The 14701-nt window shown below is 26.8% G+C and overlaps 1 protein-coding gene across 2 annotated transcripts in view; it reads right to left on the bottom strand.

The window, feature by feature from the left end:
- Positions 1-14701, bottom strand: part of LOC107165792 (uncharacterized) — a 70183-nt gene that overhangs the window by 32098 nt on the left and 23384 nt on the right. For both annotated transcript variants that reach the window (XM_015514187.2, XM_015514188.2), the window contains exons 2-3: positions 7175-7365; positions 766-1227 (exon numbers count right to left, since the gene is read on the bottom strand). In XM_015514187.2, the coding sequence (XP_015369673.2) occupies positions 766-1227; positions 7175-7319 (607 nt within the window). In that variant the 5' untranslated portion in view covers positions 7320-7365. The remainder of the gene's footprint in view (positions 1-765; positions 1228-7174; positions 7366-14701) is intronic.

Below are 14701 nucleotides of genomic sequence, written 5' to 3'. Positions count from 1 at the left end.
AAAAACCAAAAAATAATAATATATTTATGTATAGGTAACGAATAATTTACATACGTATAAACATTTAAAAAATTAAAATTAATAAAATAAAAAGTATACTCGATTTTTACTGATAAACTCAAAGTAATATGTTTTTAATGTATATTACAAGTATTTAAAAGCTTTTAAAATCAAACAATGTACTTAGCGAAGTGTTATGCTCATACAGAAAATGCTATTAATCCACTTAACTCCAGAAAAATCAAATCAAGAAGAATTATTAGAATTAAATAAAAAGCATATCAATTTCAACATATCAGACCGATAAGAAAATTAGTTTGAACGATTGCAGCACTTTAGCTATAATTAAAAAATTAAAATGAACTTATTTACTGCAGCACTTAAACAACACAATTGAACTCTTGGTTACAATAATTTATCCTGAGCTAAACGTTTATTCAAATAATTTATGTATTTATTGATTATATCATATTAGCCTATAATTTATAGGTGCCATTTTAATATTTTAGTCCAAAACATTTTGATCATGAGCGATTTTTCTAACACTTGGAACATGTGTTTCAATGAAATCATTTTAAGTAGGTATTATATTTAAATACTTATACGCAATACACATATATTATTATACAGTTTAGAACGATTATTATTACAGATATTTATTCACATTTTAACTTGATAACCATACGATGTAATCATTATTTTACATAGAGACAATATAACATCATCAGTTAAAGAAAAATGGGTTCGAATAAAGAGTTAACTCACATCCAACGGCAACGCTGTTGAGACACACCCCGACTTCAGAGGACTGTGACACCAGCGAAGGTGGTCCGCTGGTTTCCAAGCTCGTCGGCGGAGGTGTGGGAAATGTCGACGAATCATTTGACGGTGTGGACTGAGCACCACTGATATTATCATTGCTGTGGTTTGGGTCCGGTTGGTCGTCAAGTAACAGCGTGCAATAATAGGTATCTCGTCCAGCCGGTGGATCGGGGATATGCAATTGAGCCGCCGTTTCATTTATAATCGTCATGTACTGTCTGGAAACACGTTCAGCGTTCTTGTAAAACATGATCCGCTGGCTCGGCGTTTTGGCTTCGCTGCCGTCGAAGGTGTCATTTCGATACAAACTTTGCACTTGTTCATTGTCGGGATCTAAGACGCACGTGATTTCCAAGGGTGTGCCGGAGCCGTATTCAATGACAATATCACCTCTCGGAATGGTTACTAAAATTATCAACACACATCGATTAACACAATATAAAGCCTGAATTATAGCAATTTAGCATAGTGAAATTGAATAAATATTTGAATCAGTTTCGTCATAATCCAGCAAAATATACCTCAATAATAGACATTTTCTAATAACAATTATTCTTTATAAATAAATCATAAAATATAATAGAAAATCGCATTATATCAAATAATTGTATGCACATAATAACAATAAGTTAGGTATGCATATATATTAAAATCGATCTAAGAATAATTTAATATTTATATATAAAAATTATAAAAATACCTGACTAATAGTTCATTAAAATACCAAATTTATAATAAGTCTGTATTTATAGAAATACATTTTTTCACTTACAATGCGTCGTTTCGTTAAGATGTGCATACCTATATATAGCGAATTGTGTCCTACATCATAATATGCAGACGAACTACCTATATTGCATAACTGTACAATAGATAATCTCTAATGATTTGCATATAAAAAATTAAAAATACCATGTTCTCCGGATGTATAATATAATTTAATTATAATTTATTATTCATCGTTGATGGCAACAATTTTAGCTACGTTTATTGTTAACACTCAATTTACGTATCTAATAATTAGAATGCTTTCTTATACCATAATAAATTAATTGTTTGGTTATTTTTTCTTCTCTAAAAAAATCTCGATTATCGAAACTGTAAAAAATGACAGAATTATTTTGCGCTTATATAAAAAAATGTATATATAATATCATAATAAGCAATGATAGTTTGGTAAGTAACAGGATAATAATATATAAAATATATATCAAATCGATCCTATAGCTATACGTCTATAATAACTAAAAAAAGGGAAGTAGAAATCACTGCAAAACAAAAATCCGAAATGTAAAAAATTATATTATAATATGAGTATTGCAATTTTCAAGTACTTTTTATTTTACAACAAACTTGTTTGCGCACCGATATGTCTTTTACGCTATATTAAAATCAGAAGTTTACTGCTGTAGAATATGATATAATAATAATTTGATTAAATCAAGAAACAACTTTTTGATAATAGCAATTTGTTCTTATATAGGTACGACACAATAAAATAAAAAATAATAATAATCAATGGCCTACAATAGGTAAATAATAATAATAAAATTATTTAATATTGTTGGCCTATGCCAGCTCAATAATAGTATAAAAAATAAAATATAACAGCAAAGCAATACACAAAAATAAAACCAGCTGGCTTATTAGTAATAATATGAAATAGAGCCTTTTGGCTTCAGAATGTACAATAATATGAAGTAGAGCCTATATTGGCTTAAAAATGTATAATAATATAAATTTGGCCTAAGCTGGTAATACAAGTGTATAAATAATAAATGCGATGTTGACCCAAGTCGGCGCAAAAACCGTATAATATAATAATGAGACTCGTCAGCCTATTATCTGGGAATTGGTGTCCATTGGTAGCTTCAAACCGGAACACTACCGTGTCTCGGGATGCCCACACTTCCACAATGAAAGTAATACAATATTAATTAAAATGCGTGACAATCCCTCGAGCGTACGACCAACGGGCCACCAGTCCAGACGATTAAACCAAACCACGTCGTACAACGAAACCAACGAAAAGGTATACAATTAACATTCACGTGGTTCTGTAAGTATGTCTTGACCACCCTGAATTGGGGAATAATAATTAATAATTTTATGGTATAATGATGACTATACTTACAGAACCTTGACACCAGTAATGAAGTATACAAAAACTTTGAAAATGACAAATAAAATACAATGAACGAATATAAGTATAAAAAAGGAACTTCAAAGTGAAAATGGTAACACGGACGAATTAATAATAGATTATAATTAATGCAACACCACTGGCTGGGAATTAAGACCACGCAGTTCGAAGAGGCGGGAAAGAACACGAAAAATAATTAAGTTTGAGGTTTTGGACAAACTTTCTCATGAAAATATAATAACCAATGAACGAAAAGCATAATTCATTGCAGTATCGCCTTAAAATAAATAAAAGAGCTAAAAACACCGACTTTTGGTGGCACTGAGGAAAATTATATAATACATTAAATAGATACAAAAACCATTGAACAAAAATAAGTGAAATTGAGTGAAAATACTTAAAAATACTTAAAAATGCTTTTAGAGCTACTCACGCCATTCACTATTAGCTTGATAAGAGCATATCACTAATATCATAGCCGACATAGAGACAACGAGCGCAGTCGTGGCACAATAATTTCCGCGCTGCTCGATGGCACGAACGAAATTTACAACGAAATATGAAAACCGTCTATTGAGAACCGTTATTTTATACTCAAAAAATTTAGTAAACATTTCAAATAAATTCGGTTGTTTATTTATGGGTGACACCAAACATACAAAATCGATTCTATTAAAAATTAGTATTGCGTAAATATTCTTGCTTTTCATATTAAATATGAAATATTATTATTACTTAATATTTATTAAATAATGGTAATTTTTAATTTTGACATTTCCAAAGTACCAAAAAAAATAATAATTTCTATCAGAAACCATGCTAAAAGTCGAGAGCATTTTTTCAAAATACATTTTGAGTATAAATACAACAAAAAACACCAACACCATTGTAAAATCAATACATTTATCGCTCCGCTCTGAATCTAAAATGAACTGTTAAACAATCAAATAAAATAAAACGAGACCAATAAAACGCGTATTTATTATACATGTTTTAAGTATAGGTATAGTGTGAATTTTAACAAGCACCTGTGCCAAGGTCCCTTATAGAGTTTTCAAAATGAATTATGTACAAATTGTTCAAAATAATTTACAATCATAAAACATATTGATGAATAATGCCGTGAAATTCAACCGGCAACAAAAGACGAATAAGATAATATTTAAATTTGGCGTTTATCAATCTATGTTTTTTAAAGCCATTTATGCAGACCACTATCGAAACAGTTGTAGCACGCGTAGATTTAGTAAAAAAAAATTGTGTTCAATCAAAGTATGCAGTCAGGTCAGCAAACTCTGCACAATATCCGAACGAAACACAGTTCAGGAAAAAAACTCTTGAGAACCATCCACATCTCAAATGACATACTTAGTGACGAAATGGTCTTCGCTGTTTTTAAAATTGGCGTTTCTAATTATTTCAATTTCCAGATGTTTACGGTGTTTTTTTTTTTTTATATTCGCGTGAATCGACCAAACCAAAATTCAAACAAAGAGAATCTCGTCATGCCGCCTGCAGCACGTTAGGTACGTTATAAAATATATTGTACAACAATAATATTGTGGTGTTAAAATTAGAACATAAATAATTATTAGTAGTATCATACGCCAGAGTAGTAAAAATATGCCACGAGTCCAGCCAGTTGGAAGTGTTTAAATGGCGTCGTCAAGTATACTACGTATTATATTATGTTTGCAATAAACTACAAAAGCTATAATGGTTTCAATATTTTTTTCTAACATATTCTATCTGTAGTTCTGGCTGTAGTGTAGTCATAGTCGGACATGACGTTGTCACTTTTACCAGCACCAATAAGAGGAAGAAATCTTTCGCACGCAATCGCACTATAGTAAAACAAACAAAATAACTAAAACATACGGGAAACAACCGATTCGATATCTGAAAATTATCCAAAATCACAATACAGGCGATGAATTTGTTGAAATATTATCCGTTAATGGCGAGTGAAATGTGAATTATCGGTATAATATTGATACTATTGAATATAAATAATAAATAAATGTATTATAATATTTTATGTCTACTAGTTTATACTCAATTCGGACTTTTTATATATTATGTGTGTGGTGTGATGACGTTAAAACGATTTAAGATCTTTAGATTTTTACTATCTAGAAAACAAAACACATCAGCAAGAAAACGAGCATCCGTGTATTTAAATTAAAAAAGTTTTAACGTCGCCATTTTTAAATGAATTAAAAATGAATAAGTATCAACCAAAATATTGAGAAATATTTAACTACCTACGAAAAACATCAGTACCTACCAATTTCACAAATTATTAAAGTAAAAAGTATTTTTACTTATTATACTACTTGTCCTATAGTTTAGAAAGAAAAATCTCAAAATTCACTTTTGAGATATATTGCATTGTTTCCTAGGAATTTCATTTTATAAATTACCTACATGTTGCATTTTTAATTTAGTATAATATCGATAAAAGACTTATTTTTTTTACAGTATCTCAATGACTCCATTCCCAATGATAGCCTATCATTGTTAGGTACCAATTTTAAAAACAGTTTGATATTTTTATTTTTGGACAAGATAATACATGATATTTTACAGTTGTTTATATAATATAATAGATAGAAAACTAATATAAGGATATTATTAATTTAATATTTTATGATTATGGTTTTTGTTGGTGTTGGTAAATCAATATCGTTATTATTATCATCGATTAAAAACAATGATGGTTTTATAAAGTTTATCTGAACATATTAATTACTATTGTCAATTAGATAAAATAATAAATAAAAACAGCCCTTTTCTCTTTAAATGTTGAATAAAGTTCAAAACAATAGATTTATTATCAAAAACAAAATACTTAAACGGTTGTAATTTCTCCTACGAAAAATGACACTGATAAAAAATATAGAGAACGATTTGTGATGATTGAAAAAAAATTAAGATTAACTAAACAGAAAAAGAGAATATCAATATTTGCAAATCTTTTACTGTTGCCCTGTCAAACACATAAAAAAATATACCGTATTAAACATTTTAAATACCCGTGTACATTTTGTGCATATAACATCAATAAGTATACCTACAACTAAATAATTGTACAACAGGTATTATAATATTACTATTAACATAAAGTAAGTTTAGATAGCTACAACATATTAAATAATATTATGATAAAACAAAAAAAAAAAAATATAAATTATTAAATAAGTATTAAGTAAGTTGTAAGTAGGTATCTACATATTATACCTTAATTGAATTATATAGAAATAAAAGAATTTTGAGTCAACTTTTCAAGTGATCATTGTCTTATTTTGTAAACATTCACTTCTAAAATATCAGTTTCAATAGTTTTACATTATATGAATATTTCTGAGTCAGCTCTTGTATTTTAAGTATATACTTTAGATGTTGATTAATCAATTAATTATTTTTTGCGAATTAAGTCACGATTGTGGAAGACTGATGAATTTAACTGTGAACTTCAATATTTTTAATACAAACGACTAAGGGTACTGCCGAAATTCAGTCTAGAATGTATAATTGCTTAAGGTATGCATTAAATTATAATAAAATAAAATAAATTTTGGGACCTGGAGGGTACAGTGAATGGCCACAGTAATTAACGCATTCTGAGGTCAAGCATCGGCTGACGTAGCTAACTCCCGGATGGGTTATCGTCCGGGCTTTTAGTAACGAAACTTCGCCCCATATACACGTATTCCAAACCAACCGTACCCTCCCCTACTGTAAAAAAACTGACTAATAGCCTCAGATATTAAAGCCTTTTTACTCAATAAAATACATAAAATAAAATTACATAATAATATATCATACATTTATTATTATTTTATTAAGTCTAAATAGTTTCCGTTATTATAAGAATCGCATCGCGTTATTTTTTTAATGGATTTAAATTTTTTAATTCTATTTCAGTTAAACAATCTATAATAAGCTGAAATGTTATTAATCAAGTTTAGCTAAGTATCTTATGTGAAGAGGCCAACTAAAATAATATTAGGTAGTTATTACTTTTCCCATAGAGGTATGAATAATATTGCCAATTTTATAGAATACTGAGACACCGTAATCTGTCAGAAAATGTCTGATACAATCACATTACAAATAATTTTATAGATTTTAAGATTTAGAATAATTTATTATTTCCTAAAAAATGTTTAACAGCTAGCGTATAAATGCAATAATTCGTATTCTTACCTCCAGCTGATTTAATACCCGGTCCACAGGTTATTGAAGTGTATGCCAAATTAACGAATAATGATATCGACATCAGTGTTATCCATGGCGGTCTTGGAGGCCACCAACTGTGTCGGTGACTTCTTATATACTGTCGTCCCCCCATGTTTACATCTCCATTACCATAAATGTATTGTTGCGTTCAGTAAAACCTGCAATAAATAATAAATTACATTTAAAAAAAAAAAAAAAATGATAAATTTGACTTATTACAATATTCGAGAAATCTGTGTCTACACAGAACGAAATGTTTACAAAATACAAAGACAACTACAATATTTATATTAAATATATTTACGAACCAATGAGTTAATTATAGCTAATAACCCATTCAATAATTGTTTAAAAAAACGTCTGCCATGTTAATATATACATATATCAATGTACAAGATCCACGAGGACTATCAATTTAATTTTAATCATAAAGTATTTACTTCAAACATCCTTCCACCGAGTTACGTCTAAACACAATAAATGTATATGTATATATTTACAATATAATATATACGTTAAATAGTTGAATGAGAAATGTTATTATATAAATAATCCTTTAGCCTTTTTGATTTATCAATAAACAAAGCAAGTTAAAGCATGGTTTGTTAAATTAATTTATAACTATGTTAATTAATAACTTTATACCCACATTTCTTTTATAACTAATTGTCTTTTAATTATCTACCTTTGAAATATTACTCAACATTTTCAGACATAATAATTTTAACCAACTTTTGGACTCAGTTTTAGTTTTTAATTGCTATCTAGTGTGTTATTACTTACTATATACGATTTAAAAAAAGAAAAATAAATAATAAAATACTGCAACTATAATACCTACCTATTAACATAGGTCATATATAAGTATATTGTAATATTTTATAACGGATGTCCGACTTTATGCGGAGGGTCAACACGTCACGTTGACGTTAAAACTCCACTGTCGTAAAAAGTCCGTCACGTATTTATGTTTAATGAATCGCAAAGTATAGTTGAATGCCATTCCGACTTTTAAAAGTTTTCTTGGAGGATTTATCACGAAGTAGTAAAAACATAACAAGCGGCATAGTTGTAAAAATGTAATCAAAGCGACAGGCTTGTGAGAACAGCTATTGTAGTTTTGGTAATAACATATTATGTTGGTGGCATGTATATATGTCCTACACAAATATCGGGTACTGTATTTTATGATTTCCAAGTCTGATAGTTTGACGTTTATTTACTATTAACAATAAATTAATCTAAACCACCAATGTACGTAGATATTATATTGAAATTTGTGACAATCCAACCAAATTGAAAAGTAAATGTATGTAAACAACTACAATTCACAAGTAAATTAATAACGTCAGTATACATATACCTACACGGTTTGTGTAAACTACCACTCGTAAATTAATTTTTTTTTTTAGTAATCAAATCATTTATTCGCCACAATATTATGTAGCTATAGTAAATTGTATAATATCTATGAATTATAACCGTACAACGAATAATTTAATAACTAAGACATCAAGTATTCAATAGGGTCATTAATCTATAAACGCTGTACCAATAAAAAAAACATAATATTATACTTTAAAAAGTGTACAATTTTCAATAATATTAACATATAATTTGATTTAATCGTTCAGAGACGATTAATATTTCACTTATGCTAAGGTCGGTTACATTGATACACTTTCGATTACAAACAAACAAATTAACCCATGTTCAAAATGACAAGACAATTCCTCCTCAAACAAATCATATTTCATAGACGTATATATCATATTTATAATTGCAGTGCGCCAATCAATATAACACATTGTATTCTATTAATTTTCATAATTATGTATGATTTGAATGGAATTTAAACTTGACTTTTTTCGTGTGGATAAAAGGGCGACAAATAATGCTTATTATTATTGAACTGATTTAAGTAGATTTGATTTTATCTTGTATTATAAATTTATAATATTAAAACAAAAACTAACAACAATTAATATTTAGCTTGGTAAAACATTTTTAATTTTTAATTTTTCAACTCAGCAAGCATTGAGATAGATTTACTTTTGCAATAGCTATTACACGAGAAGTCTTATCGACTATATTATCGTATATTTGTCCGTACACTATACCATCCCGAGGACACGTGTATTGCAATATAATAATATATAATAAGCTAAATAATAATATAATAAGTATATGTAGTTGTTGTGTACAGTATGCCAATTATGTATTGGCTTGTAGCTTATGTTATTTTTTAACGTTTTAAATATTCACTTTTAAAACTATAGATAACATTAGTTTATTTAATAATTCGTTCAGTTTTCATAAATTTATATAACCTATAAATAAAAAAAAAACGAGATCAAAATGAAAAACGACATCACGAAATACCTAACAAATTATTTATAACACTTAACTACGTTGAGAACAATGAGAACAATTCAACTTTTATTTAAAAATGTATCCAAATATTTACAGAAATCAATACTGCGATCATCAGTCCATGTGTTATTTAACAAATTTAGGAAGTAAATACATTATCCCCACCCATACCTAAATTATGAAATTTAAAAAATAAAAAAATGCATGGCTATGTTTTTTAGTGGCGGTCCTTGATCAATTCGGGGGGGGGGGGGGGGGGGGGTTAAATATTTTTCACATTAAATACAATATGTACTCAAAAATAGGAGGCATAAAAAAATTTATTTTATGTAATAATTTTATATTTTATATTTAAATATAACACACTAGGTACAAAGATATACTTTTGTCATTTGTGCCCTTAAAAATTGATTCATTAGAAATATCTACACAAGAAAATTATTATAATAGTACCTACCTGTAAATCTTTTTTTCCAAAAGTAGATTTTTTCCAAACTCTTCATCAGTATTTAGTCTTAAAACACATAGGTCTAATATTATATACCAAACGTAAAAATATTGATATAATATAATATGCAAATGTCGCATAATATCAACACATTAGGTTAAGATTCAAATTTGTGTCTTACCTAGCTACTTTTTAATTTAATAAATAAAAATATGCAAATGCATACAATAACGGGACTAAGTAATAAATTAAACAATACTATACAGAATATAATCATCATAATATTGTACAGTAGGTATGCTAATAATTAAAATTTCAGTAACATATAATATACATTATACAACGTAATTACCTATCAATTTAATGTTTGTACCTCAAGTAACATTTTTATGAAGGTAGGTAACCTATTCATTTTCATTATTTTGAACATCAAAGCTTAATTTAAAAAAATATTTATGTATTTACAATATTTTGTTAATTGGTCTAAGAAAAACAAGGAACCTTGTATCATAGTAGTTTTTATCAAACTACGAAAAATAAAGTAATACGATATCTAGACATGGAAAAACATAAAAGTTAAATGTCAACAAGAAAACAATGCCATACGATTTCAAGTAAAAATCTTTTAATAAAAACGAATCTAAGTCAAAAATATAGGTATTTGTTGTACAGAATTATATTTAAAATTTGTAATACTTACATTTATTATTTGAATATTCAAATAATGCTTATAAAGTATATTATAACTCATAACTAATATTTAAAATTTTTCTGAGGCATATTATAGCGCATATTTTACATACTTTTTAAGGCATATATTTATAGTGCTAAAGTCTCGAGTTCGCTTTTAAGTCAATACCCAAGTATCATAATATAGAACGATGTAAATAGGTTCGTGGTATAAATAACTTAAAATAAGATTAAAATATTTAAAAAAAATACGATTTCTCTCGTTAAAAAATAATTTATATAGAGGTATATAAATCAAGTTTGGTTTGAATAATTAAAATAATATTTTTTTTTACAAATTATGAGGGTGTTTTTAATTAGAATTCATAAAAAAATCAATTTTGTTTTAATAATCTAAAATTTAATAAAGTGCACAATCAAAATTCAATAACCCTTTAAACTGTATTATGAAAATAATATGTGTGTATACTGTATAAGCATAAGGGTTTTGAATTTTAATCGGGTAACATAATTGCTATTTTACAGTCCTCAAAAAAAAATAATAATTTGAATTTTTAACATAAAGAATAATTATTATTATAGTACAATTCAATAAAAAATAACCTAATGGAAAACATTATTCATAAATTATTATTATTGAATCGTACACGTACATTAGATTTAAATGTACGGCAAATAAAAATAATAATACCTATCCCATTATTCTGCAAATAAAATATCTTAGTGCGACAAGTGCCAAAACCTTAGTTTATGTACCCTACCTATACAGCTTAATATTTTTGTAAAAATGTGCAGATACTTAATTCATCCAAAAAGTTTCAACGAATAAAGAGGTAAATAGCATGAAAATAATTGAAATATGTGAAGAAAATAACATGAAAAATTACTTTGTGGATTGTAGTACACATTACCAGGAGCTTAGATGAGTAAGTATCCAGTGTCACAGGAAGAATCAAAAAGTTGATTAATCGTAACTCTAAATGCATGATTAGATAAAAAAGAAATAATATATTTTTAGTTTCAAAAATGTTGATTTGTATAATAAATTAAAATAATATACATAAAACTATTTGTACTCTTTGAAATAATAATTAGGGTTTAGTGTTAAAATAATTATCCAGTTCAAAATAATTTATGGTATATATAATATAATATATAGTTCAGCAATAATTGTCCGAAATGATATTTTTCAAATAACAATTAGAAAAGTCATCAACGAGAACTAACAGAAATATTTTAGTATAGTATATACAATACTATACTAATATAGGTACTCATTATTTTTATTGAAGCATTTAATACTGAACTTAAAATTTAAATTAAACATCAAAACAATCCGTAATATAGAAACAAATTTAAAAGCATTTTCTATGTATTAAATTTGTTATGTTAAAATTAGACCTTATACGATTATACGCATGATTTCAAGTGAAAATGTAACTAATTTAATACCTGTAATTTGTTGTTTAAAAGTTTAAACCGTAGTTTTGAAATTTACTATATACGATCATTTAATTTGTTTTTATATAATAATTAAGTTAAGCACTAGCTATACTGTTAAATTGAAATCAGAAAATCTAATGAAGCAGACTTTGGGCGTTATAGTAAGATTAGTTTATTCCCGTTTTTTAATCAAAATCGTACATTAATTATTAATTAACTAATAATACTTCGCAAAAGCATCTTGTAAATGTTGTGAATTGGTAGCGACTTGATATTTTAAAAATTAGTTTAAATATATACAAATACCAATATTGTAATTAAAAATGTATTTTGAAGTAGTTAGGTGTTTGATTTATATTTATAAAAACCGTTCAGTAAGATAGGAAATGTTATACATGAAATAGTTGCCCCCATCCCCACCATAAATACACATTTTTAAAATTACACCTACAGTGTTTAAAAAAATAGGTGGGTAATGAACCAAAATGTTCATCTAGAAATATATTGTAGAAACTTTGAACAGTTTGAAATTTATATAAAATAATAATATAAATCAAAAATAACATAAAGAAATATTTATTTTAACATTAGTCATCAACTGTAGTATATTATATAGGGACATTTTACTACGGTAATCATAATATTAAAAGATCTCTCAGACTTCATGTTGATAAACGCATATTTTCATAGTGAATATTCGATATTAAATCTGACTCACTAAACATAAACTTATTATGTTGGTATTAAATACTTGGGTTTCAAATTTCAAATCTGTGTAAATCATGCATATTTATTACTTGCATATGTTTGTTGGTATACTGTATAATGCAAATATGCTTACTACGGTCAATTTTTAATTTTCCTTATGCGTTAGTTTTGTTTTTAATGAACTTGTGTAATGGGCATATTTGTTAAATATTATTTTGTTATCACCGATAATCAGTAGGGCATTATAGGTGAACTAAAGCTACAAGTTAAACTATGTAAAACACGTTTACGGAAATACAATACTACATAATTTTAGATTTATTAAATAATATTATAATATAGTGTCTAAGTTTTAGATGTTACGATTTAAACGTTTTAAACGAACAACAAAAACCACTGATTTATATACTATATTTTATAACAAAATTATTGTTACAATAAACCATAGAAAACAGGCTTAAATAATAACTTGCTTTTCTTTTTAAAATGTATTTATATTATATTTTTATATGATATGCTTCAATATGTTCAAATAGTGTATAAAGAAGTAAAGAATAATATACTCATCACTCATGTCAAATTATTTTCCGAACATTTATCAAACGTTGTAAGTTATTGCAATGTAGGTACTTTTAGTTTTTAGTTTGTATACAGTAATCTAATAACGGAAAATAATAATTATTCTTCATTTATGTTTTCTGAGCATTTTACTAAATATCATTATCTTTTCTATATTTTAGTCTATATTAAATAATATGAATAATATTAATATTATGAATAAATAATAATAAAGAAAAACTCGGTAAACGCACGAGGTATACCAGCTGTTTTGAAATAGTGCACCAAAAAAATACTATGTTTGCAGTATGCATTGCGTGGTGGGCGGAGCCACCAAACGCCTATCTGTTTAACGTAAACTCTAGTTATTAATCACTATTATCCTATACAAACAAAGGTTATAATAGTTATTATTGTTAAGATTTCCTTGAAAAATTATTATAAATAATATGATCGCAGTAGATAAGTAATAAATATACCATCTATAATGGAAAATATATATATTTATATTATAATGTGTGTACAATGAAATAGTTTACTTTAAAATTTGCAGATTCAAGTGGTGATCAATTAGACGTGTTAAAAGTCTTACTTATAAATTAACTTGAAGTCCTCCTCCCAAAATAAAAACAAATCAAATTTCGACTGTACACATATCTCTTTGTTATTTACAAGGTAATATTTTCCATTTGAAAATTTGAAAAACAATTATTATAATGAATTTGTAGAAAAATTAATATATCGTCTTATAAATTATAAAATATTATTAATTCCACATTTTATAGGTAGGAAGTGATATAAATTGTCAACGTAGTAAATTGCAAGTGATATGAATAAATTACTTTAGTAATAAAATAGGTCTAAAAGTATCGTGCACAACAATCGCATACAAGAAATCAAAAACTTTATGTAGTAAGTTTGAATTATGAAAATACTATTGAAACAATTTTCTCGAAAGTTACTCCAAGCGTAAAGAAGAACTAAAAAAACCAGCGAAAAAGTTGCATTTAAATTATTACGAAAATTAAACACCACACTATAAACTATCCGTAGGCTTGATTCAGGGCGAGCGAAGCCAGACGAGTATACAACACCCGACCGCCTCTTTATCCAGTTAAATTTCTTTGATTATTTAATGAATCTAAATAATACATTTGAGTATAATATAAATATGTGTACATTCAAAATATTTAACATGCATACGGGATGCGGAAGCAATTGGTTTAGTGTACATCCTTAGGACTGAAATAATTCTTTTTGCATCAAATGTTAAC

This window comes from Diuraphis noxia, unplaced genomic scaffold (genome assembly GCF_037042655.1).
Source record: "Diuraphis noxia isolate RWA-SAM2 unplaced genomic scaffold, SU_Dnox_SAM2 contig0001, whole genome shotgun sequence".
Lineage (NCBI taxonomy): Eukaryota > Metazoa > Arthropoda > Insecta > Hemiptera > Aphididae > Diuraphis > Diuraphis noxia.
Note: the sequence above shows the minus strand (reverse complement) of the source record. Positions and strands in the feature narration are given on the sequence as shown.